The 25344-nt window shown below is 37.5% G+C and overlaps 1 protein-coding gene across 5 annotated transcripts in view; it reads right to left on the minus strand.

The window, feature by feature from the left end:
- The window catches only part of RALGPS2 (Ral GEF with PH domain and SH3 binding motif 2), a 111589-nt gene that overhangs the window by 59356 nt on the left and 26889 nt on the right, over positions 1–25344 (minus strand). For all 5 annotated transcript variants that reach the window (XM_085068618.1, XM_085068617.1, XM_085068614.1 and 2 more), the window contains 5 exons: positions 19116–19166; positions 13268–13351; positions 7434–7523; positions 5383–5475; positions 845–971 (listed from right to left, as the gene is read on the minus strand). In XM_085068618.1, the coding sequence (XP_084924744.1) occupies positions 845–971; positions 5383–5475; positions 7434–7523; positions 13268–13351; positions 19116–19166 (445 nt within the window). The remainder of the gene's footprint in view (positions 1–844; positions 972–5382; positions 5476–7433; positions 7524–13267; positions 13352–19115; positions 19167–25344) is intronic.

Raw genomic sequence — 25344 nt, forward strand, 5'->3', positions numbered from 1 at the left:
TATCAAGCATGTAAAGTTCAGTTAGTTAATCCTGAAAAAGTTAACAGCCCTGCTGAGGAAAGGAAGTATCAAACTTCATGAACAAAGAGATTACAATTTAATAGGCCTTAAAGACCACAAGAGCTCATCTTGAATTCAGGTGTAAAAGCAATTTATAATCTGAAAAAATACGTAAAACTGGATACACATTTCCTAAATTTTATGTTATTACCAACAACTTATGAAACAAAAGCTACATGGAAAAAAGGCACACTAATCATTTTAATGTCTGTTTAGTTTAAGTAAAGTACTAAATTAGCTTGACAACAAAACCAACACATATTAAATGCCTTTATCTTGTTTTTACATACACAGGAATATAATTTACTAATAATTACTCCATAAGGCTGAGTTACTTATAACAACCCAGTTTCTTGTCACCTTGGTGTATATTAAATGCAGGAATATCTCCAGATTTTACCATCTTCCAAACTCTAAGATCTATGTGCATTTCTCTCAGAGGCTGGTGATTTATAGCTTCTCATAAATTAAAAGCCATCATTACTAGAACAGTCAAGTATTTGGTATTTAGGAGGCCTAGCAGGCCTAACAAAGTACATCTCCAGAAGTCAGTGTATCTGTACAACACGTGGCAACATAGTTTCCTAGAAAACTGATACTGTATATAAAACCTGCAGTGTTTGTGAGGTTGAAGAGGTATTTTCTTCCAGAGGTTCTGTCTTGCCACATACAGAGTGTCCAGAATCACCTAGGGTTGTAGATTCTTCACTGAAATACTGAAAGAGTTTCATGAATGCCCAAAAGATGGTGTTTGGCCTGTGAAATTACAGGAGAAACAACTTACCTAAATAGGGAATACAAGGAGTCATTTTCAAGCTGCTGATATAGTCTCTAAGCCTTTTGTAATTATCTTCTTTACTCATAACATATTCCAGCTTGTCAAAGGTGGCTTTATCCTTCCGACTCAGTAACTAGGGAAAGAAAAAAGGCAAAACCAAATGAGTTTAGGTCTGATCATTATGATTTCTCTTTTACCCTTACAAGCAGAGATTTCCACTTTCCTATTGTTGCTCTTATTGAGGTTTTTTTGTTGATTTCGTTTTCTTTGTTGATTTTGTTTTCTTTGTTGATTTGGAGGTTTTTTTGTTTGTTTGGTTGGTTTTTTGGTTTTGGTGGTTTTATTTTTGTTTTTGGGGGTTTTTTTTCTGTTTTTCTTTTTTTTAAACTCAGCTGCTTCAAAACGACATCATTTAATCCTTTAAGGAGTAGCACTTCGAAAGTTTATAAGGAAAAGCAGCTATTTTTGCTGTTAAATTTAAAAATACTTCTAAAAATTACACAGGTAAAATGCTGTCCTGAAGGATCCTTCTGAAACAATTGAAGTTATCAAAAGACTGCACATCACAACTTCATGTGCTGTCCATATCAGTAGTACTCATGCCAGTAACCTCTTCACTGTGATTATCCATAAGTGTGTTGGCTTGGGATAGGATGGAGTCACTTTTCTTCACAGTGGCTGGTATAGGCTGTATCTTGGATTTGTGCTGAAAACAGTGCTATTAACACAGACGTTTTTGTTATTGCTGAGCAGTGCCTATACAGAATCAGGGCTCTTTCTGTTCCTCACACCACACCACAACACGTCACCATTTCTTTGTCAGATACCCTGAGAAATTTTATACTAATCCAGCTTCACAAAAAAGCAATTTCTAAAATACCTTCTTATTCTTGATTTTTCAAATAGTAATTTTCCAAAGAATAAACCAATGCCATTAAGATATGATAAATAACTACCTAAACTGAGACTTCAAAAATAATGAATGCTGATATACACATAGCCATGCAGTTGAAGGTCTGGAAAACAGTAAGGATTTTCTCTATGTTTTTCTTACAGAAGGCTCATGGACTTGTATTCTTCTGCCAACTGGCAATTTTACTGGCTCTTAATATTACAGAAACATCCACTTTCAACAGAAAACTTAAAAGTCATGGTTCTCGTTCATTTTTCATTCTCCCTGCCTCCAACTCCTTCCTTTGACAGAATTAACAGCAACCAGATTGTCTTTGTAAGGTTGGGAAAGTAAGTTAAGATATTTTCAAAACATCTTGCTGAACTGCTGCTGCAAAACTACCTCAAAGTCTTCATTTCAACTCAGAGTCAGAACTTAACAAAGGGTGTAAGATGTTCCCACCAAGCATTTTGGCAAGAGACTCAGTGTTCTAAGCCTCAGTCACAATTTTTCCCCTAATATTACAAGGGTCAGATCACTAAATTTCTATACATATTCCCTTTTCACTTCAGATAAAGATCAGCCCAGGTGAGCCTAACAGAACTGAAATCTCCCTTCTGTAAATTCACTGTTGAAATATCTTTTTACTTCCATTTCCTATATCCAGCTCTTCATGAGGACAAACTAAACACTGGCTTTCAGCAGAAAGCCACTTGTTGAAAGTGAATTGTTTCCCAAGACATACAGATCACTGACAGTTCAGCAATTAATTTACATCTTTAGCTTTGGTTCCAATACTCAAATGAAGAGCACTTCCCATTCATTAGAATTACAGATACCTGCAGTTCCAGGAGAAGGAAGCAGCAGACTAACATGACTCCTTTCCAACCACTTCAACATGACATTTATCTTTTGAAGTTCATCTCTTCAAAGCTGGCTCCAGTTTAATCAGCCTGGACCAGCTTGCTTTTAACAATATCCTAAAATATTCTGACATCATTTGGTGTCAGGAAGGTTTTTGTAGTTTTGCAAGTGGAAAGGTAAGACAAAACTAACATATAATAATGGCCTGACTTCAAACTTGGATGAAATTAATGGTATTTTCCTCAAAACATGCTGATTTGCACACACTTATTCAAGTCTGATGTATCTTTTCAGGCTATTTGGTACATCTCATAACAAGGTGATCCTTCATGACTTCCCCTGGTGCTCATGGGGCAATTCATGTCTTGCCTCCACTTGCTGCATTAAGGGAAAAAAGTACAGAGAAGCCAAGCACATTATAAGTGTTTCTGTGAGGGCCAAATAAGGACCCTTTTAGACTCTCAGTTTTGGAGCTGCTTCTTTTTGAAATAATGTTTCTTCTTCTGTATCTCAGATGAAAAGAACAATAAAGAGATGTATATATGCAGAGACAATAAAAACTAAGGCTGACAGTTTATTGCAGCAGGGAAGGATTTGGAGCCTTCTAAATTGCTTTTTGCCTTCTTGCAGTAGTGTGCCAGCAATTAATACAACGTTTTTGAAATGCCAGCAAGGAGAGATGAGGTCTCAGGATGCTGGCTCACCCCGCTGTACATATTTAATGATTATTTGCTTACGTTGCCCAAATCCTCACCAGTCATCTAGAATTCCTTCACATTAAATGGAGAGAAGCTGAATATTCTATTCTGTGAACTTTCTTGGAAAGGTTCACAATTCTTTTCAAGTTTTGAATGGGGCAAATCACACATTAAAAGCAGCACTTATTATTCTCCAGAGTTCAGAGTGTGTGTAATGAGCGAGACAAATTTCAGACAAATTCAGACATACCGTCAGAAGACATGAATTCCATCTTTTTTAGGAACATTAGATTACCAAGCAAGTATTTAATGGCTCCTTTCAACTCTAGATTCCAACCATATAAGGTGGCTTTTTTTTTAGGGAATGAATATACTTGCAGCTATTTTCCTGACTTTGTAAGTCAAGTTGATCGAGAGCTGCTACAAACCATCTCAGAAATGGAGAAGAAATCCTTCCTTGTTGTAGGTTTTGGAGGGTTGCTGTATAACTTACCCAAATGACTTCATGATTCAAATAAAAGCTCAACGTGTCTTTTCGTGCTTTTAATATACAGAAAGCCAAAGGCTTAGAATTACTTCAAGAATTTATAAGCTGAACTTCCAGGAGAAGGACAACTAAATCAGTTTGCAGTGCACATTGCTGGGAGCTACCCTGCAACTTGAATTTATAAAGGTTTATGTAAGATGATGAAAAGCACAGACCCACTTGGGATTGTATGAGGAATCAAACACCTGCAAAAATGTGGGAGAAGTTACCTGGAATTTCAGAGGTTGGAAAAGGGGTGACCTTAATGTCAACAACACACAAATAAACCCAGCAAGTACAAACAAGTGCATAACCAAGCAGCAAAAGAAACTGGGGACTCCAGGTTCTAAATGGCATCATCATGGGAGTAACTAATGTGGTTATTAATATATGGTTATAGTTACATTTAATTTGAGTCTTATACAAAAAGATTTAAAAATCCATTCAGCCTCAGAGTTACATAAAACTGTTGAGGCATCAATTCCTTGACACAAACTCTGAAAACCAGAAGTTCTCCCCAAGATCATTTCGAAGTGTTAATTTCACTAAGATTGCCTCAGAGAGATTTTTAGTATTTGGAAGCTATGTCTAACTTAAATTGTGCATTTGCAAAATGTGACAGAATTCTACATGAGTATCTTGGCAGGAATAAATTATGTTCAGTTTTGGTAATATTTATGAACAGAACAACATTTTCATGCAGTTAACAGACAAATAAACACATTTTGCAACACCCAAGGATGCACTGATGGGTGTTCAGTGAAAGTTTTCAGCTTTTTTTTAATGATCTATTTATATGTATCCCTTGCAGAGTAGCATTTCAGTCACCTGATTATATCTGTCACACAATGTCACATTCATCTGAAACAGCTGGAAAAGTACACAATGTATAGCTAAATCAAGAACTGTTTTATGAGCTCTGTGGTATCAATGAGGAAAAGTAATTCCTAATATTCTTATCAAGGATACAATGATAAAACAATATTCATGCCAGTAAAAAAAAATATGACAAAAATGATTCCAAAGAACACTGTTCTTTCACAACTGTACCAAGGCAGAACTACAAATATACTGTCTAATGGAGCTGTAACTGTAAAATAATTCTGAAAACTCTAAGGAAAAGTGCTAGGTTTAGTTATCAGTCAGAGAAACAACAAATCTCTTTATGGAAACTGAATCAAGAGTTTCTGAACATCTGCTCTCCATAGCAAAAAGAAAAAAATTCCAGCAGTATAAACCCCTAAATGATTAAAGTATGACCCACTTTGGCATTCAGAATTTTCCAGCAACTAAATACAAAATAGCTTCTGGCCAAACGAGAAGCCTCTGCATTTAGCAGAATCTGCAGGGAACTATTTTTCAGAGGAAAATATTTCTATGCTAGAATGGAAAAAAAATTCAACAGGAAACCATAGACTTCAGAGGAACTAGAAGCATTATGTATGCAGCAGGATAAAATTAAAGCTATCTGTAATAACTGCTGCATCCCTGAAAACAAGCTTCAGAATGCTGTACTGACCTAAAAACAAATTATTCCCCCTCCATCGTCCTGCTGCTCACTTACCGCCCATGTCTTGGTCAGCCTGAAGATGGGAGCACTCTGCAGGCCTGACACCACTGCCATGAGAGCATGGAGATTATTCAGCTCATACAGTTTCTGAGGACAAAAAAAATACATATAAATAACAATAAACAGCATCCTGAGTGCTGTCAATAGTGGATACAGAATGAAAAAACAAGATAAAAATGCAGAAGTCTTGCATGGTCTAAAATGAAGTGTTTCCGTGAACTGCTGTGCACTCAGGCCATTTTTATGGTACCTCCTAATTTTTCATTACTACATCTCTATGGTTTTGGATTAGACTAACTAGCTGTTTCATAGCCCATAGAGAACCCTTAAAAGTATCTATATAGACGCACACCTTGGGTAATATATTAGAAGTGCTAGAAACTTTCTGACATTCAAATCCAACAAATTCCTTTCATAGCATTCAATAGTATTTTACAACTTAACATGCCAGAAAGGACAACCCAGTGGTGAATGATGTAATCATTATTCAACTACCAAGGCCATACCAAAGCACCCAAAAATATTGTAGCAGGATAAAATCAAGGAGGTAAATTTCAAAAGCCACATACCTGGAGTACTCCTCTCACTGAAAGACCATTTTCGGGGTATGACAACTAACTAGTAGAAAGCAACAACTCAAACAAAATTGAATAGAGAAAACATCAGAATAAAAGAATTTTCTTAAAAACTCTCTACAAAACACTGTTTAAGTGCATTTTCTTACACACTTGGAATTTCCCTCACTTTTCTTTTTCCTTTCCCTCTGCCTCCAAAAGCTTAAAAACAGTCTGGAACAAAATGCTCTTCCCAAAGTTCTCAGCAACATTAATTGTTCAGGTGGCTGTGAGGACCCAGAGATCCAAACTGTTTTCATTTTTGGTGTAGTGCACCCAAACTGAGGTTTCACCCCTAATGGAGAGACTTTGCTAGAGAGAAGTGGATACTCAATCACAGTATTGCAAATCCTGCTGAATCCATTTGGAACATTCACCAAGGTAGGTTAGGATTCTAGCAAGAAAAAAATAAGGAACCCTTCCTATTCAAAAAATGGTGGAAGTCCTTTCTCCTGCTTGAAACTCATCTTACTTCTTGCTTAGGAGGCCTTTCATGAGGCAAAAGGACAAAAAAATCTAGACCAAAGTAATTCTGACTAAATGCTGAACATCAAAGGAGACCTTCTATTTGGAAGGGTGAAAGCAATACTGCAAGGATGGTTTTCTGTCTAATAGTTTTGGAACAGGGCAAATGATTCTCTCTCCACTTAACACACTGCCAGGAAACTTACAGCCTTTTATGGAACTAAGTCCTTACAGGTATTAGCCAGAAATGCAACTTTTAATGGCATCCCAGTAGCATTTCCAGTCTGGGTGCTCAGACACCCATGATTCCAGCATGTCCTGCTGACAGTGGAAGTCTGCCCTGTAGAAGTTCTGATTAAGTGCTTCCCTCTCCTTACCCTCTTTTGGGAGGATTCTTTAATAACCAAGTGTAAAGGGCAATCAGTATTTTGTGGGGCATGTGGAAGGGGTTGGATATTTGTCATATACCACAGTCCTATTATCCTTTCAAGTAATCCTGCTGGAGTTTGTCCCTCCACTTACACAATAACCCTTTTTCCTCACACACACACACATCCAAAACAAGGTAATGAAATTCACTGTCCCAAAGGACAGTGTAGCTGATTAGAAATAAAAAGAAGGGCTTTCCCAGCTGCTGCCAGCATTGAAACAGAATTCATCACCAACCAGGACAGTCCAGGAACTTCAGGGGAATGTGACTATTAGGTCTAATTGGTTTGTGCATTATGCCATATAGATGAGATACCATTAAAGACCTGTGAGCTATGCAATAGGTTGCCAGCACAACTGTGTAGTGGACTTACAGCCTCTCTGAAGAAAAGGTAATTAATGTCAACAGAAACAACCACAGCTAAATCAGGTATCAGACAAAGATTTCCCCATGTGTATTTCTGAACTGAGCAACTTAGGTATAAAACTTTTGATCATGCTGAATCCCACACCCCCATTCACAATGCAAATTCCTACCTTTGCAGTTTTAATGTAGTGGCTCAAAACCTCAGCTCGTATTTTTAAAGTCTGTGCGTGCAGAATCTCTCTAACAACCCAGAAGCTTACCTAAAAAGTAGAAAAAAAAAGCCTTTTAAAACAATACAGAGTTTCAACACTACACTTTTAAAAGTTTTATTTATTTTTAGGAAAGTATGATCTACGGAAACAGACTTGAGTTCAGGATATGCTTGAGGACGAGATCACACACAAAGCAAATGGTAAAACTCTCAAACTTCAAATAATCCTCCCCCAGGAAAATAAAATCATGACAAAATGTTATTAAAAGTTTACAAAAATGAAGGACTATAGACACTAACATTGAATCATATCCATTGGTTTGCTTTTCCACAACATCAAAGCTGCATTACTCAACCCTCATGTGAACTGAACAGCTCAACTACAGCTCATTGACATTTCCAACACCTTGAAGGACAATTAATCCTGAACAAAACTGGAACATAAAGTAGGAGGTTCTGCCATAACCTAGCTTATAGTCTGTACTCTTATTTCTGGCTATGCCAATTACCTGCTAATACACAGCACAGTACCATACTCTTAGTTAAGTTTTACAGGACTCACTTCACTGTTGTGCAAGATCACTGCTAAATTCAGTGTAAAGGGTGGTTGCTACGTTTCATACTTACATGAACATCTCATACAGGCTGTACTTCAAAAGTGTTTGTTAATAGGTCTAAAGTCTACTATTTTCTCTTCTTTGCTCCCCCCCACCCTCTGCTCCCACAAAGAATGATAAAAAAGAAACACTTTCATAACTGTAATAAAGCAGTAGCAAAGAATTAGCAAAGGGTAACAAATACTGCAGCTTTCATTCATGTAATTGCTATGAGTTGGGAAAAAAAATGAATTATCAAGATACAGCATGACTGGTATTTACAAAACTACTGAAAATGGTGTATGAAGAAATGCACATTCCCATACACAAAAACCTTCCAACATGTCACGTTGCTTTGATTTTTAAGAGATGCTAAACTACTTCTTGTAAACTAACTTTCAGGTTATTTAATTCAGGTTTTTATTCAGGTTCCTGCCCAAAATTGCAACTAAAAAATTGAAATATCTTGTTCCACTTTGTACAGTATGACAGCTCATTAGACAGAAGAGCACAAGCAAATCCACACCTCCAAAATGATTACATTTGCAGTGAAGCTACAGAGATCTGATGAAAACTGGGATGTTAAATCACAACAGCTCTTTGGAACTGAGAAATGGAAGAATGACAAGAAAACCCACAAAAAATCCCCACAAACATCTTGCATAAGAACCACTTTCCTTTGGTCTGTTTGTCTAAGGTTGTATTAGCCAGGAAAGAATTAACCATGGAGCTCAGGTTTCTGTTTCCTTTCATTTTTCTTCATTTTCTTTCCTCTTTTTCTTCTTCGTAAATCAAAATATCTGCTGACAAACCATGATATCCTCACAAATAAAAAATGGTTCCATGTGATTCAAAAAAACTCAGCATGTTGCCATGCTCAAAAATGGAAGATGTTTTGAAACCACTGTTTAAAGTTAAAAGAAGAAAATATAGAAAATTGTTTCATTTTTAATGGTACATCATCAAATTGTAATAATCTGAAAATGATAGAGGTAATATCTGTATTTCAACGACAGAGAATATCATCCCCTACTCAGTTACGGAATAATTTTCCTTTAAGGACAAGGCTCCAAGTGCTGAGACAATCTCAGTAGAAGTGCGAGAAAAAGAAAATTGGAACTCTTGCGCCTTCTTTACTGTTCAGAGAAAGAAAATATGTAGATTGTTACCAATTTCTCCAGCATTTTCTTTAGTTAAATATTCTGAAGGTGTCCTTCTTGAGTCCTGCCAGGAGCAGGGAGTTGCACTTGATGATCCTAATGGGCACCTTCCCACTTGATGATGATTCTATAAAATACAGAAGTACTGAATACATTAAATATTTGCCAGTACTTCAAAATTTTGTCATGAAAGGCTTGACCTCAGTTGGGTGCTCTGTAGTTACACAGCTTGAGAAAAAGAACTTGTTTCCCCTGAGTTTTTAAGGAGATGCTTTCCCACTGAAGATCGAGGGGATTTAAATTTTTAACACAGATTTCTGTATCATAAAGAACCAGGTGAGGACAACATATGCAGTACTAGGCCTTAAAACCCCAAATCTCTTAGATTTTAAGTGAACAGAGTGTTGATGTAACAGGCGAATGCCTATGATAGGTCAGACTGTGACACACTTGCTCAGAGCAGAGAGCAATGCTCAAGCATTTCCATCAGGACAACAGCCCCCAGTTTCCTCTGTTGGTCCTGACTCCCATGGAAGTTCACTGGCATCAGAGACACAAGCACTGTGAAACAGGAATGCTCTTGCTTACCCAAGGAAGCCTGGTTTCTGTCCCAGTCCCAGCTAGACCTCAGCTCAACACTTCCAAACTCTTGCAAGAAAAAAATAACCAACACAACCAAACAAACCAAACTTCCTTCGAAGCTTAGAGCCCTCCAATCCCTTCAGTAACAGAGTAGGCAGGAGATACAGAATTAAAGACACTTAATCAGTTCCACTTCAACCACTTCCTGTCCTCTTTGATGTGTTTTTACCAACATAAACCCTTGGGTTTGGCTGGTCTTGTCTATTAATTGGTATCTTTAGACAGCACCATAACCTAACGTAATCCAGGTGAAAAAGAAATAAATCAAATAAATACTTTCCTTCATTCTTTACATAATAATACATATTTGTTCCATATATTCCTATGTTGCTGCATTTCAGTGTTATTATACCAACGTCAATCAGTGAGATGATCCACAGCCTTTGGGTATCAAAGCCTTTGATACCAGTTCAAGGCAGCATTTAAACCCTTGACATATAATTGTATGTTTATATTCTTCCCTATTAAAGTCAACTGAGAATAACAGGCTTAACTTTTGAACGTATCTGTTTCTGAATCACATCTTAAGCTTTTTTATATTATCCCATGTTTCCCTTATCTGAAGTACTAATTCTATTACACTGGTGCTTTTAAGGTCATAGTCATTGCTTCCAAAACTAATTCTGAGCTAATCAAAAGATAGGCAAATTCAAGAATCTCTCTTTAGTAGTTTCTAGATTTTGCTTTCAGGTATCTTCCATGCACACTAACCAGTCATTTTCTTTATTTCCAATAACTGGGCAGTTCAATTCACTGCAATTCAGAAACACTACAGTATTAAAGACAAAGTTCTACATATAATGTTTGCATTTGGGTTAAAAAAAGATGCAAAAAAAAACCAAACTAAAAACTCCCATGAACACAGAGCCAGTAAACCATAAAATTTTCCTTTTGCAAGTGCGATCTCTTCCTTTAAAATTGTTCCAATGTACTGAATCTAGTTGACAAGTTTCTCTAATATTTTAAGCTCTGTGGCAGCACAGCTCCACTCCCATTTAAATAAAAACATCATGAAAGAGGTTTTCAATAAAAGGACTCTAACCAAGAGAGCAATATCAACCTTAACATGAGCAGTTACCTTTAAAAAACTGTGTTTGTGTGAAATATATGATAAAAGTTGGTTTTCAAAGAGTAGGACAATGGTCTAGTAAATAAATTTGGCAATTGAGCACTCTGTCAGGTTTACCAGTAACAGCAGCAGCAAGTATACAACCCACTTTCAGCAGAAAGCTGAAAAAGGAGAGATCCGAGTTTAAAAAAAAAAAGTGAACAAGTTACATATTTTAAAAGAAATTCTTAATATCAGATGTGTAAATCTATGGAGTACCACGTAACAATGAATTCTCCAAGAATAGGAGAGTCCTGGCATGGAAGGATTAAATTGATTTCTCTTCCCTGAACTTGATCTGTTTTTACAGGCACCACATATAATCATCCCATAACTAATGCTGGAACTGCCCTACATCATCCTCAGTGGAATGTAATCAACTGCACAGTATCATCACTGCTTCCAAAATGCTATCTGCACATCAATTTGCTGTGAAGCAGCTGTTAGTAATTTAATATTCTCTTTACTTAAAAAGTGGGAGCTGTTTATGGCTTTCCTTTGGCAAGCTGGGGGCAAAAAGGGATGAGACAGATGCATAATGTTTATTTTAAACACAGCAAAATTTCAAAGGTTAACAAAATTTTGATGAAATGTATTTCTGCCTGAGAAGGCCAAAAGTCCCAATGACTTTTCTTATTACTTATTTCAGGACTAAGCTTTAGAACCCCCAAGCAAGCAGAGCAGAAACAATACTTGTCCTTTTCCCTCTCCACTTCTATACACAAGTAAGACTTATGGCTTTCCTTGATGACAGAACAAGGTTTCCCCTCCTTCCTTCTGGCTACTGAGCATATTGGACCAATTCTTTAGTATCTCTGAAGTTGACTTCAAGCAGTTCCTGCAGTTCTTCAGTACAGCACATAACAACAACTGAGAAGTGAGGTCCTTGATGAGTAGCACTGCCTAACATGGCTTTTACTACAAAAACATTCCAAAATATTCAGCAAAACAAAACATTTCTTTGAAGAGAAGACTTCCATTAACAGGCAAGGCAGCAAATGTCAGAATCAGGGGAATATCAGTGAAATTAGTGTCAATATCAGTGAAATTAGAGTCACAAGTATTAGAGTTTTTATACTAGCCTATATATTCCAACAGGAGCAACTTCAAAAGCTAGATCAGGAAGATTTCAACTAAATGCAGAACAGCAACAACAAAAAAAGAACACAAAAAAAAAACCAACCCCAAATGCTTGACCAAACCCCCAGACCTCAATATTTGGTACAGTCATAAAAAGTTTGCAGTGTAACATTTTCTCTTCAGCCCAGTGGAGAATCAGGCAAGTGTCCAAAACCCAAATCCAGACAAGGATTTCAGTCAGCAGGAGGTTAAGAAATATTCTACATTTTGTCAATAAGTAAGATTTGATCATATCCAGAATGTGAGCAATCATGAAAAGTGACAAAGTGCACGAGAACTGATAGGAAAAAACCCTGAAAAGTTTAGTGGTTTGGTCTGAGTTTCAGATGATTAACAAAGGTGTCTGTAAGTCTGAGACTGGATACAGAGGTTAGGTTTGGAAGACAGCTTGTAAGTCTGAGACATTATTAAACATTTACAAGAAGAGAGATGAGAGTAATAGAATTACTTCATCTGAAAGAGAAAATATGGCATTACTTAAAAAAAGCATCACGGTTTTGAGAGATGATTGGGTAACTACACAGCTGGAGTCCTCCAGCTTTAATTGTGAAGAAAGCAAGAATTCTCTTCTTTTAATAGTTGATTTTATGCAGAGAAATTGTTAAATAAGAAAACTATGAATCTCAAATATACTACCTGAAAAACTATGCCAAATAGAGAGTTAAAGAACAAATTTTGTACAGAAAAATTCTCTGGAATTTTTAAAAGTTTGCCTAGAATCACCTTAAAGAGGTAAGCATGCTGACAAGAGGCTTCTATTTCTAGGGACAAAAACATCTATGTGAAGCAGAAGAGACTCAACTAACACAGAAGGAAATTACATTTAATTACTAGTCCAGAAATCCTGTATGGCAAGCCTTTAACCTGTAATTATGATTCTGTCTTTATATAAAAGACAGCCAGCAGCTATGGGGAAAACACGCACTTTTCATCAATTACTGCTATTTAAAACAGAATCACAGCTATTTCGTCAACAGTGGTTTGGTCTTTCTGTATATCCTGCAGATAGAGTAACTGCTATAACGAGTTCCTTAAATTGTCAAGTCATCAGCTGTGATCCAAAATAAAAGTGATGTGCCAGAACACTTAATCCCACAGATTTTAAAAATGTATACATGCAATAATGCTGGAAAAAAAAGTAACTCACATGATTGAATCTTCTGGTGAAAGCAACAGCATTTGGTGCAGAACTGTATTTCTCTTTTTTATTCCAGCCACAGCTTGCCAGCTCCTGGGAGAACAAGGATGAAAATTCTCTTCTTTAATTTAGTGCATAACACATGTTCAGAGTCAAAGGCATATAGAGACACAAATCTTGTAAGTTTTAAAATAACTTAACAGAGCAACAATACATCGAAGTAATACAATTACACTTTTTCTCATTCCTTCTGCAAATCGAGATTCCACAAGTGTAATTTCTGAATTGTGTTGAGTTATTGGATTATCACAATTCATCTTTTGCTGTATTAGGAACTTTGCTACTTCTCTTACTAGAAGCTTCGTTTTGTTACCACAGAAAATCCTGCTTCAAACGTGAATCTGAGCTAGAGAGCAAGATGTCCTTTTGTTTTTAATTGCTTTCTGAAGATACTTAAAGAGAAGATACACCTTGTTAACTCAATCTAAAGCACACACTGTATTTTTAACTTGGCACATTGCATTAAAGAAATACCAAAAAAGTGTCATCTTTTGCAGTAACAATAAAAGAAACACTATTTTCAGTTTTCCCTTCCAAAGGAGCCTATTTTAGGAAACGACATCATTTTGTTATTTACTATCCCTTAATTTCAACACAGCAGTTTCCATTAAAATCATAAATAATTACATGTACCAAAATGAGCTCTTCCATTTGTATACTACAGCATATGAGTAGATGCAAAGATGTACAGCATTCAGCACACAATGTCTTTCACAGTGCTAATAAGAAAAATAATCAATATAGACACAGCATAATTATTGAAGTGGTATAATAGCAGGGTTCAGCCCTTCCTTTTTACTTATTCATGCTTTCCTTCCAGATCATCCATCCCAAAGTGCTCTCAGTTTTAAGACACAGTTTAAAAGAATTTGGTATCTAGGCAGTCTAATTTTTTCAGGTTTTTTAATCAGGAACTTCTTAACTTCTTTCCAACCAATGTCCCAAAACTACTAAAGAATCTCATGTCAGTTAAGAGGGACCCTGAATTCTTCTACTTGAAGTTTGTGGTATGCTGGTATTTGTTAGAGAAGACTCAGAGATTCCTGGCCACAGGCACTGGGAAGAATGTGGAATTTCTGGCTTTGTATTTAGGGCCATCTTCCCATATTTCACTGGGAAGCTGAGCCACCTAGACCTATCCTGGAAAAGCTGGCATGTTCAGCACAGGAATGCACATGTCCATGTCCTTACACCTCACCTGAATGACTATGCATGAGACAAACACACAGCTCTGAATTACTCCTTTTCCAAAGGACAGCAGGCTACTGGAGAAGGGAGCCATCCAAGAGACTCTTGATTACACTCTCTATCCCTCAGCATCTCTAGTTTCCACTGGAATAACAATCACAGCTCTGCACTCAGAGGAACACAAGGGAATTCCTCCACTGGCATCTGATAACCCTCCCTTAACAGCAGGAAAAAATTAGTTGTCACCTGAGGTTTAGAGAAAACATGGTAATTTCTTACAAATTCAGGCCATGTCCCTCAATTTCAATTCTCATCACTGAGTGAAAAACTCATGATGCCAGGCAGAAGTTTCCCATTGCCCTGGCCCTGTATGTCTAGAGGGCTCACAGGGTACAGGTATCAGTGGCAACAGATCTGAAAATACTGCAAAACAAAATATCCTGCTCCTGACCAGAAAGACATGTATCCAAATCCTTTCCCAGAGGTGTTGAGGCACAGTCACATAGGCACTCATGACCTGTGCTATCAGTTCAGATTCTTCAACAGTCAACATCCACACCACCATTCAGGGACAGACAAAGGAGATGCACACAGGTTTGAGAGTTCCAAAAGCATCTTCCCCCTCTTTAGGAAGTGTAGGAAGTGCTTCTCCATATCACTTGCACACCTCTCACCCCTGTGCAGCCAGCTTTCTTTTCTCTTTTATAGAAACTAAAAGCAAAGGGCTTTCCCTTTGCCTGTCAGGTTTGTCAGCATGACCACCTGACTGGTCTGCTCAGAACCCTCCTGCCCCTCTCTAGAACCTGCTGCTGTGAACTCTGTGCCCCTGGCACTGCCCATCCCATTGCCCTAAGATGCCACCAGCAGAACAGCCACCAAGGTTTTTGCCTTCCCTGGATTTGGCCACATACAGTCCCAATGAGGAATCCTCTAGGATTCCACTTTTTCCACTACAAGTTTCAAACCTGAAGTATTCTCCAGGATTATTTCCTTAGTCTGTCAGTCAACTCAGACACAGCAGCTACGTAACTACAACCACTAATTTCTTACTGAATGTGGTACATTTAAAATGATGTGAAAAACCAAAAGACTTAGGGTCAAGAATACAAAAACTGAACTTTCTCTGTAACTCATTTTAGTTTTCATTCTGTTTTGGATACACAGCATTTTATTTTCCTTAACAAAATACTGTGGGTACATTTAAATTGTAACCTGTACTACATGGCAGAGACAGAGATTGTGCTCCTCACAAAAACCTTATCTAGGTCAAAGGGAAAATTTCAAAAAGAGGAGAGAAGAAGCAAGGATTAATAGTGGAACCATTCTACAACTTCAGAGTGAGTACTGATTAAGAATACTCAATAAGTGATTTTTTTTTTCACTGCCTAGCCTGGTGAAGCAAAGGGGATGAAGAGGTTAAAGACAATAACCCAGTAGAGATTTTCAATATGAATACATATGGGCAAATAAAATAGATAATCAGATTTTCCAATAAAAGCAAGCTGATGTGTTCTGCAAGGGGTCATGTGGCTGTTATTTAATGTTAACACAACTACCAGCACCACAGCTGAGCAAGTCTGTGACTCCTTTTTGCTTTACAGTCATTCTCTCTGGAAAGCCACAACTACTACAAAAAAGAGAGAAAAAAACCAACACAAGGCTTGCCATTCCCAGGGAATAGAAGGAAATCTCATGACTGGGGGAACTCCATAATTTTTTTTCCCCCTAAAAATTAAAATGCAAATTGGCTGCTTTCATACATATAGATATTTCTGTCAGAGAGATCTGTTCTTCATATTCTTTATTTCTTATACTGCACCCCACTAACTATTAATTAACAAAGAAGCAGTGATTGCTTCTCCTTTCCTTCCTCAGAAGTAACTTGCAGGCATTTTTAATGAAGAAGGAAGGTGGTTTCCAGAATCCCTTGGAGTGTCAGAGCCTGCTTAAAGCTCAGGCAGAGCATCATGTCACTATTAAGGGTATCTAACCATAGTCATGGTTCAATTCCCTGCTTCTGCCTCACCCCAAACGTAAAGGGATCCACTGTTTTCCTTAATCCCAAATTCTGTGGGCAACACTAAACTCCTAGTCTCTTTTTGCACCAAGCATGTGATGATGAGTTGTTGTGGGCAGCGTGGAGGAACTTGAGCACACATGTAAACTCACAATACTGCTAAGAAATTTCAATACAAACAGAAATAATTTACTTGCTACAGATAAAGGTAAAAGGCTGCAGAATTATGTAACTGTGCTGTGAGTGTGTTCATTGATTTTGATGTTAAAAGGAAAATTACAACATATTGCTTTGAAAAGTATTATTCAGCTGGTTTTTTTAAGATAACCAAGAAGTTCTGATGTTGCTTTTTTTTTTTAAAAAAAGCTACCTGTAATAGTTTAAAAAGTATTTTAACACAATGAAGAAGATGCAACACAGTAATATCAAACATATTTAAAGAATTCTGCTCACACAGCCTAAAGATGATGAAAATTCATCTCCAGCAATTTTAAAAATTAAGCACCTCTGAGTACATCTTTCAGAAACCTTATTTGAGAAAATAAATGAACACGCATTAAAGGCTAAAAATTTTCATTTTGATACCATTCTGCAGTTTGGGAAGCAAAGGGAGAATCACAATTTGTGTAACAAAGATTTGCTGGTGAATTACGAATTGCAATAAACATTGATTTTAAATCATGACATACTGGGAAAAATATTGCTCATGATTTCCTACCATGCATACAGGTGAGAGCTGGGAAATTTTGTATCAATATTTAGAATGAAAAAACCAATTCTATCAGTGCCTTTCATTAAAGCCTCAGTTTAGAAGCCCTTTTATACAGGTGAAATCAGCTCAATCTTGTTTGGTTTTCTAATTACAAACTCCACAATGCTTGAGTGCACATGCCAAGGAATGAATAAAGATTTACAAGGTGAATCAAGACATGGATATGGCACAGTCTTGTAGACACTTGAAGGAAACTCAGAAATCTACACCACTTCATTAACCTGCTGTCAAGATGTTATGAGGTAAACTCAGTCTTCCATGTCTGATTTTCTCTTCTGCTAACCAGCAGGAAAGCAATTGAATCACGTTTAGCCTTTTCTGACGTGAGAGCTGATCTTTCCAGCCTTTTCCTTTGGGGATTCACACAGTTTAGAGACACATCAGCCACCAGCCCCCTCTGTGTACTGCGAAGGAGCACTGATGGACAGGTAATACCTGCACACTGTCAGAGCCTTAAACTGCCTGCATGTAAACACTCCAGAAGAGTCCAAGAGTCACCCTTCCTAATGGATATTTTCCAGGGAAGGCATCACACTTATTTTTCTTATGCAATACATAGAGATTTCTTATAAATAATTACTTTCCAGATATATTCACCTACACTTGCACATTTTTTCTGAATAGCCTGGGAATGCTTCTAACTGGCAGAATATGTTTATCCTGATCTTCTAATAGGATCTCTCTTTTTTAAAAGCTCTTCTCCAAAGCTTTAAAGCATTTAACCTTTTATCCGACTCTTTGAAATATTTTCATCATACGTGTGTCTGTCTACTGCTTTTGCTAATATTAAGTACTGCTGTGATGTAGGTTCAAATCACATCAAATGGGAAGCTCTCCAAAGGATTAAACCAACAAAAAAGCCCAAAATCCCAAACCAACAAACTAAAAAATGAACCAAAAAAACCCACAGATCCACAAGGGCTGGGAAATATCTTGCTGAAGTCATCTGAAAGCTGAATCATGGCAACATCTACAAGTAGTACAGATCAAACAGCAGCTTTCAGGAAAATTCCCAGGTAAAACAAATGACAAAATCAATAATCACAGCCAAGAGATTGAGCAGGTTTCTCCACCTGAAGCAAAATATTTTTCAGCGTGTCACGAGAGTGACATGACAAACCTGCTGCCAGTGAAATAGCTTGTGATGAACTGAAGTGACTGATGAGCTGAGAAAGACTTCCACAGTACTGATAAAATGGACAATATACTGAAAAATAAACCCTCAAAAGTACAGAACAATGCCCACAGGAAAATGCTAATGGTAAAGAAATAAGGCGAAACTAATTCATCATTTATTATAGTCACTGTGAAGATGCTGAAATGAGCCCAAGTCAGCTAAAATCTGAAAGGAATATAGCATTACATAAAAACAAACCAGAGAATACAAATCATCAATGTATTATCCCAATATATCCACAGATCACACACATCTTGAATGACATTACAACCATTTTCATTTTGCCAAAGGAGATGTGAAGCAGTTATGGAAACACAGGACAGGATGAAGTATTAAAACAGGTATCAGTAGCTAAAACCTAAACCATTATGATCAGAATAATCAAATCAAGATGTTTGTCATTCAGAAACACTAAATCCCAGATGCTTCATCTCCTGCACTAGTTGGAGAATTAAATATCAATATTAGACTCCAAACAAGCTATTAGTTCCAGATATTTTTCTGTTAAAAACCATCTGCTTCAGAACTGTATGAACTGGGACAAAAATAAAGATTTATAGAAATACCCTTTGCAATTCCAGAGTTTATACTCTGGTCTAACTTCTTCATTTAAACTGGAAAACAAGGCTAATGAAATACTTACCTCTGGCTGAATTGCTTTAAATACAGGCACATCCATTAGTGTTATTTGACCCTGGAATAAAAATTAAAAAAAAACAAAACATAAGACCAAAATTAACCTTGCATTCCATTTAGCTGCTGTGCTGCTTAAGAACTGCATTTGTTCTGTTTCCTTTTCTTATTTGGCTTTCGTTTTGTACCTAATTTCAGAGGTTTCAGCTCCTACCATAGAGCCATCCTGAAAAACCAAAAAATAAAGTGCTCCCAGCTTTACATACACAAATAATAAATTATGAGAAATTATTCTCAGGAGCATAATCCTGCAGTAACACAGGCAAGTAAGAGCTTGAACTCAAATATGAGAGAAGAGTCTGGCCAAGAAGACAAGGAACTGACTGCAGTTGCTAAAGGAAGAGGAGCTGCCTTCTCTTCAAACTCTGAATGTCAGGCAAGGTGCTACACAATTCTATTGAAACTTACCTACAATTTTTCAATCAATATTTGAACCATATTTGAGTAACTAAGCAAAGGAATTGTTCAGTTGCTCAGAAACAGTTAAAATTAAGCACAGCCATCTCTCTTCCAGCAAGTAAGTAAGCACATTTTCATTCTGGGATGTCTAGCTTTGAAAAGAGTAAAGTCAAAGACCAGGTTTTGCATTTTGAAATATATTCACAGAGCCTTATTTTCAGAGTTTATCAATCCTGTTCAATTTAGGATTGCTGACAGCCTATATACCCCCCAAAAAAGATAATTTCTTTCAAAGAGTATGTAGGTAGCCCAGAAATACCAGAGCCATCTGAGTTAGGTACCACAAATTTTCTTTTAATAATGAATCCAGGGACCTTGCTCTGTTCCCTCAGCTGTCAGCTGCACAGCTTTATTCCCACTTCCTTGAAAACAGCAGTGCCCATATTTACACTCCAAGGTACACACTGACAGGTTTGTGATTCTCACAAATTGCAGCTGCCATTGGAAGCCACTGTGGATGGTGGAACAGCTCCTCAGGGAAAGCCAACCTTGCAGGAAAATTTTAACCGGCATGCTCTAGTTGAAAGTCAGCAAGTGCAAAGAGATGCACTCTGCTCTAATGAGGCAAGATGTGTTTTGCAAAGACAACCCAATCTATACTTAGTAGTACATCCTGACCTCTAAATGTATTTTTAGATAGGATTGATTGTCAGAATTCCTACGTATATAAAAATGATATATATAATTTGTAGCCAACACACTGGACACAGTCATCTGGTATTTAGCAGTACAACACCAGAGAAGTAACAAGTATGTGTTTCATTTTTACACACTCTCTTTCCTGTGCTCTGCTTTAGTTGGCTGCTCTTTGGTGGGAATGTCGATGTGCTGAGGGCAGGGAGTCTCTGCAGAGGGATCTCAGTGGCATGGGGTTCAACAAGGCCAAGAGCTGGGTCTGCCCTTGGACCACAACAACCCCAGGCAGCATTACAGCCCGGGGAGAGAGTGGCTGGAAAGCCACATTACTGGAAGAGTTAACTCTTCCTTCTGATTTCCAGTGAGGAACTGAGTTCTGGAACACCAGCCACAGAACTCCACCTCCAGCCTCCCATTTGTGTGCTTAAGTCTATCAAGCTTTCTCAGAAATGTGTTATTTTCGGTGAGTATGTGGCTGATTGGATGCACTGCTGTGCTTCTCAGTAAAGCAAATTCATAGGAAAATTGGTTGGGTTTGGGAAGGTGAAATGAAAACAATGAGCACTTCAATAGAATTCAAATAGAAGGCACATTAAAGGATTCATAAAAAAGACATAGGCATTTCAATGGTTATTAATGTTTCACTGCAAATCCTCCTCACTGACTTTTTGTTCGTCCTGAAGAGAAAAGACTTAAAAATAAATGTTATCTTTCTTGCCAGCCCTCCAGAATCCATACTCTTCATCAGCCCAAACTGCCTTAGCTAAATTTGACTTGCTTCAGTAGTGACTCCTAAACAAATTATTACTTTAAGACAGGATCAATACAAAATATTTATGAAACAAAAGGTGTTATTAGAACTTCATACCAGAATTCATATATCAAAATAAATGCACACATTTTAAATAGGGATATTAAAAAGGACATTATAACATTGAAAAAATACACACGTGTCAAGGTTCAGGATGAATGTCCATTACTAAAAATATTTGAAATTGCTATTAAGGACATTACAATATTAAAAAAAGTCTGATAAAAAACCTCAGAAGTTTTAACAGAGAAACCTCTTGTAGTATCACATTGGTATTAGGCTGATGGGTTTTTTTCCGTGCTTGGTTGACACATCGTTGCTTTTATTAAAACCTTAAGTAACACTGTATCACATTAGCAAGTGTTCAAGAAACATTCCTTATTGACGTTCCTTTCTTACAGAGCTTGAAATTTCCATTAAGAGTTCCCAGTGCTTAGCAAATTGCTAATAATTCAAAGGAATCAAGCCACTGAGAGCTGAATATCTAAGCTGATGGCTAAAAAGCCTTTTGAGTTTGTAGATATGACAGCGTAACTCACATTGGAGTCTAAAACTACATTTAACAAAACAGATTTTTTGAAACATTAACTTGCTCGTATTTATAATCCTATATTTGTATGTCTAACAACTGCATTTTTATTCTTTTCAAACGGGCTCACTCATCGCTAAGTAAGAAAATCAAGCAGACTAAAAGGCTGGCAGTCTAATTAATACCACTTGAAATGACAAAGCTTCAAAAATAATTTATGATTTTTTTGTTATTTGCCATTTCTCAAATTCCTGACAGCAACAAAAAACTGCCTTGGCCATCTCAAGGGGAATTTAAACCCCAATAAACGAAGCCCCTAGTTTGGTTTCTGCAAGTGAGAGAGATACAATGCACTAACTTTTCTCACCCCAGCTCCCTAACCCAGCCAATACAAATTCTTGGAGAGCTTCCCTCTCCCAAATGTGGTTTAATGCTTTAATATGCAAACCAAAAATTATAAGTGTTCAAATCAACTTGTTGCATGAAGCATGCCAACCATAACTTCTCTGGTTTTGGAGCTGCCAGCTGCACAGATTTTAAAAAAATAAAAATAATTACATGTGCAATACAAAACTCTGAACTTGTCCTTACTTATCATTTAAAAAAATCATTCTGTTTATACAAAGATAGAGAAACTTGACAATTTCTCTCTTTACAGAAGTCACATGTCTACCAAGTTCATTTATATATTAGTCATTGCATAGGCACAGCTGAATGGAGGTTTTGTTTCTGTTTGCCCTACATCCTAGATAACAGTTCCAGAATATGATTAGAAAAGGTATGTTTTTAATATGTCACTACTATATTTCCCAATTCTCAACCACATGAGGAGCTGTACAAGAGAATATCATCTTTTAAAAGGAGTGCATGATCATCTTCCAATTAACACACTGCAAGGCAGTTGGAGTATATTCCCTCACCCCTGCACAGCCATAGGAGTTCTGCATGTATAGAAGACCTTGCCTGGTGAGTCTCCAACAGCCAAGCTTAAAAATATTTTAGCTCTCATGGGTGTTGAGAAGTTGGACTTGTTAACAATTAAGTACTTCAAAATACTAAAATTATTACCACACAGCTTCATATAAAGAAGTTTTACCCCTCTCTCGGGGAGGTCTGCCAGGGCAGAAATACTACATTCAAACAACTCAGAACTACATTTCTGTGTGCTGCTTGAGGAATATGGAGAAGCTTAATGAAATAAAATTTTAAAATATTTCCTGATTCCTTCTCATTTCTATGAGGACACATGGATTACCCTCCTTCCATAAAACCCTGTAACTTCTTACATTCCAGTTAAGACCACTGTGTTAAGGTCCTCTCCACATTCCTATATGAAAATTAGACCTGGGCTATATTCCCACCTTTCTAGTCCCTACTCGTTCTCAAGCATGAACTCTTTCTATCAGGCCACTTGCTGTATGCACTACAAGTTTTCCTGCCATGCACCTACCCTAAGGACAGGGCACTTCCCACACAGCTCCCAGACAAAAACCCTCAGTGTAAAAAGAAAAACTCAGTTTCTGTTTGAGATGAAAAAAGTCAAATGTCTGCATTCTGGTTGTTGAAGAACACTACCATCACCTGATTTTCCTTGAAGCCATGTTGATTCAAGCAGCACTTCATAAATTGTTCCTTAATCTGAATTTTTAGAAGGAATTATATTTAAGCCTTCCAACTTGGCTTAGCACTGTCTCTCTGGGCTGCCAGGATACTTTTCCTCACTGAAAAAATAGCTAAGCCTCTGTTAAGCACAGCATCAGTAAAAAAATTCTGCTGTCCAGAACGAACACCAGGGGATTCGAGTTCCTGTGCTGAAGCTCTACTTGTTTTCTCCCAAAGTCCACTCCAAAACTTTTATCATTAATGGTTCCTCCACACTCTATAATTAAGTTGCTTCTTCTCAGTCTCACTGGGAACATATTTACTCCAATATTCTTCTGCCAGGTAAAGATAACAGGATGTAGATAACCTGATATTTCACTGTCATAATAACACCTCTGAGAACTCCTCTCTGTTTCATCCAAACCATTTAAAAAAAACTCTATTTGCACATTGTTTCCAAAATAAGCAATATTTTCTTCCAACAACCATTTGACAAAGCTTCACTGGAATCAAAAAGGAAGAAATACCCATACATCTTAGCATAAGCTTACTCCACAGCACTTTCAGAGACTAGGGCAAAGAATAAAGAATCCTTCTTAGATAACTAGATGGAAAAAAAGCAATTGATTTATACAGCTGCACTTCCCTTAATTCTACCTCAAATATTTACACCACCGTGGCTAAGTTCAAGTATAAAATGGAAAAGTGAGTCAAAAAGTAATAAACAGTCTAATAATTAAACAGTAGCTGTCTAAGGAATAAGAATTTACTGTAAAGCAAAAAATAAATATTTCCTCAACCTGAGGTTCGCCAGCACCTTAATTTGGAGCTCATGTCCCCAAGCATCCTCCTGCTTTCCTTCAGCCTCACCAGCCTCCCCTTTCCACTGCCACTGCACCGCTAACAGATCCCTCCCCCACAAATTGTGCCCTGTGTGCTCAAAACCACACTTCTCCCTGGGATGAAAATGGGGAGCATTCACTGTGACCATGCAGACCCTGGACACACAACGGCCCCCCCAGCAGGGCCAGACACCACAGGGCAACCCTGGCACCAGGCTGGCTGTGGCTTCCAGCCCGGGAATAAAGAACTGAGCAGTGACCAGCCTAAAAGCAGGTCTTTAAATCAGAGATGGTCTCTACTAGCTACATCTACAAAGCTGTCCATTGAATCCTTAAACATTGAATCCTTAAACATCCTTCATACTCACTGAGCAGGATTCTTCTTCCCCAAAATCTATGCAACATGCAGGTATTCAATACATCCCCTGGAAACTTCCTGTAAGCTGCAAGGTGATAAAGCAAACTATAAATTTGCAACAGCAGCAGCAGGGCCTGAGGATCTCACTCGTTTCTGTAACTTGGCCCTTTCTAAAGCAGCCTTCAACCTTAGGAAGAATCAAAACCACCCAGCTGGTAACAAGGTTATAACTTGACTATTACACCTCTATTACAACTAGAATTTCCATTACTGTTCAAACTGGACCCCTTGAAGGGCTGGCAGACTTTTGCTTATGAGACAAAGGACTATTACATGAAACAGCACTCCTCCTGTGCACTCAGGACAGTGCTAGATGACTGCCAAAGGGGAGAATATGGAAATAAAATCACCAAAAATATCTGCAGTCAGGTTTCTGTTTGGCTTGGTAGCAGCTTCTTGAAAATACAGGATTACAAGTGATACCTTTTGTTGTCCAACTTGTCTCTTACCCACTAAATGACAAAACAGATGGAGTTTTGAAATAACAATAATGTCTCTGAGAGAGTGGGAACTGAAAATACATCTGTGTCTCTCATTCATACTGAAATCACTGGCGTGGATCTTATTTCCAGCATATCTCAAACTTAACTATCTTTCAGATTTTCGTTCTTCCTCCAGCATAACTGTACTTCTCCCATCTGTGCACAGTGACTTGTTCTGATCAAAATGCAACAGATCCTACAAGGTACAGGACAAGGATGGGACCTCACAGTGTATATGTTGACCTGTGAGAGTTAACTCTCACCCTTATATCACCTATGTACTGGAACTCTTTTCCATTGGAGCCAAGGTTTCCTAACCATAATTTAGACAGCTAACTACCTCTTGTGCAGCAACTTGCTTTTATCACTGTTTTACTGCCTTTTCCACATTATCTTTCCT

The sequence above is a fragment of the Lichenostomus cassidix genome, chromosome 8 (genome assembly GCF_008360975.1).
Source record: "Lichenostomus cassidix isolate B80296 chromosome 8, HeHo_3.0, whole genome shotgun sequence".
NCBI classification, from domain to species: domain Eukaryota; kingdom Metazoa; phylum Chordata; class Aves; order Passeriformes; family Meliphagidae; genus Lichenostomus; species Lichenostomus cassidix.